This window comes from Euprymna scolopes, chromosome 14 (genome assembly GCF_053919585.1).
Source record: "Euprymna scolopes isolate OS-2025 chromosome 14, ASM5391958v1, whole genome shotgun sequence".
In the NCBI taxonomy this organism is placed as follows: Eukaryota; Metazoa; Mollusca; class Cephalopoda; order Sepiida; family Sepiolidae; genus Euprymna; species Euprymna scolopes.
Genome location: NC_136495.1, coordinates 24588316 through 24590092, shown reverse-complemented (window position 1 = coordinate 24590092; position 1777 = coordinate 24588316). Strand labels below are relative to the sequence as shown.

At 44.0% G+C, this 1777-nt stretch overlaps 1 protein-coding gene across 1 annotated transcript; it reads left to right on the top strand.

Annotated features, from left to right (window-relative positions):
* Positions 1-855: 855 nt before the first annotated feature.
* Positions 856-1530, top strand: LOC145293352 (uncharacterized). The gene has a single exon (XM_080139993.1). It carries the CDS (start codon positions 856-858, stop codon positions 1528-1530), a length of 675 nt encoding a protein of 224 aa, XP_079996119.1.
* Positions 1531-1777: the final 247 nt, after the last annotated feature.

Sequence of the window (1777 nt, the reverse complement as noted above, 5' to 3'; positions counted from 1 at the left end):
CCTACACACTAACTCCCCCCCCCCCGTTACTGACCTCACTGATTCCCTCTCCACAACGGAGACTAACCTTTTGTCCCTTGGTCCCAAATTCATCACCACACAGAAACTTACGGACAAAGTTAGACTCAATATAGAAACTCAATTTTGTAGAACCGCATATTATCTCAAATGACTGTCCCAGCCTCCTCTAATGACACCAGACACAACCACTCGGATAATTCTAACACCTCTTTTCTTGTATTTCAGCTCGATTGCCCTTTACACCCACCCCTTAATAACCACTCCCTTGACATGAAACTGACAAGACTTAAACACAAGATTTTCGCCACACTTAAGCATGAACAGCCCCGAATCATATCCAACTTGTCAACAGCCCAACACCTCACTCTGGAGCGCCTTAAAGAAAAAATCTCGTCTACCTACCCTCCGACAAAGGTAAAGAATTTTGTGTCATCTCCAAAGACTCTTATGACTCTCTCGCCCAAGACCACCCTAGTAACACCAACCTATACACCCCAGCCAACAATATCACTGTCACCGAAATAGAGAACACTACCAATAGGACCTGGTCACATTTTCTCCCATAGAAATATCCCCAAACAATGTAAACTAAATATTACTACCAAAAACAGCAAACTCCCTACCTTCTACCACCTCATCAAAACTCATAAAAACAGCCCACACACACAAATCAGGCCTATAGTTTCCAGCATCAACAGCCCCCTCTATAAGATCTCTTGGCTCCTCTCCAGACTACTTAAACCCCTATTATCTACCTTTCTAGCCCATGTCAATAGGTTTGACTAAGTCATCGACAGGCTTAACAGGTTATCTCCCCAACAACTAAAGCTAAACATGTATTCTTTCAGCCTGGACGTCATCTCCCTGTTCACCTCCATCCCGGCACACCCTGCTATAAACCTCATAGCCGACCTCATATCCTTCAATAACTTACAGTGTTTCCGAATAACCTCTGCCGACATCCACCAACTTCTCCGAGTGATTGTGGATAACACATACTTCACATTTTTAAACCACACCTATAAGCAAGTGTCTGGTCTACCCATGGGCTCTAGCTTCTCCAGTCTCCTAGCTATTGCTTACATGGATAGACTAAAGAGACAAGCTCTCAGCACTTGCAACTCCTACCTTCTCTTCACGAGATATAGAGATGACATCCTCATACTCACATGCCCCCGTGACGAAGCCATCAAAATCCTTAACACATTTAACAATACTGAGCCCCACTTGCAGTTCACCATAGAACACCCAAACAACTCTGGCTCGCTCTCACTTCTTGATTTCAAACTTAGCATCAATGAACATGGCTCTATATGTACAGAATTCTACAGGAAACCGGCCTGCAGACGTCTGTTTGCACACTTTAGATCCACCTTACCCCTCCAAGACAAACTGAGCTATGCACATACACACACCCTCTCCATAAACGGCTATTCTAATTCTACCTTATCTTCACTCAAAAAAGAAAGAAACGCCAACGTCAAACTCTCTCAAATACCTGTTTTCTGAAGCTCATCTTCTTCAACGATAAAATCTCCTCAGCTATCTCTAGAACAATACACCATGAGAATCTAGACATACAACTTGTCCACACCGGCACCACCTTACGACAGTACCTTACCCGGAAACACTTACCACATACACCCGACGCTTGCTCCTTATTGAACTTCCCTATCCCAGATACAGGCTCATGTTTGCACACCCACGTGGTCTATGACCTGCAATGCACTAAATGCAAGAAATCCTACATATGGAG

What these genes read in the sequence shown, in the direction of transcription:
- LOC145293352 (XM_080139993.1), top strand. Translation starts at nt 856, where the DNA reads ATGTATTCTTTCAGCCTGGACGTCATCTCCCTGTTCACCTCCATCCCG.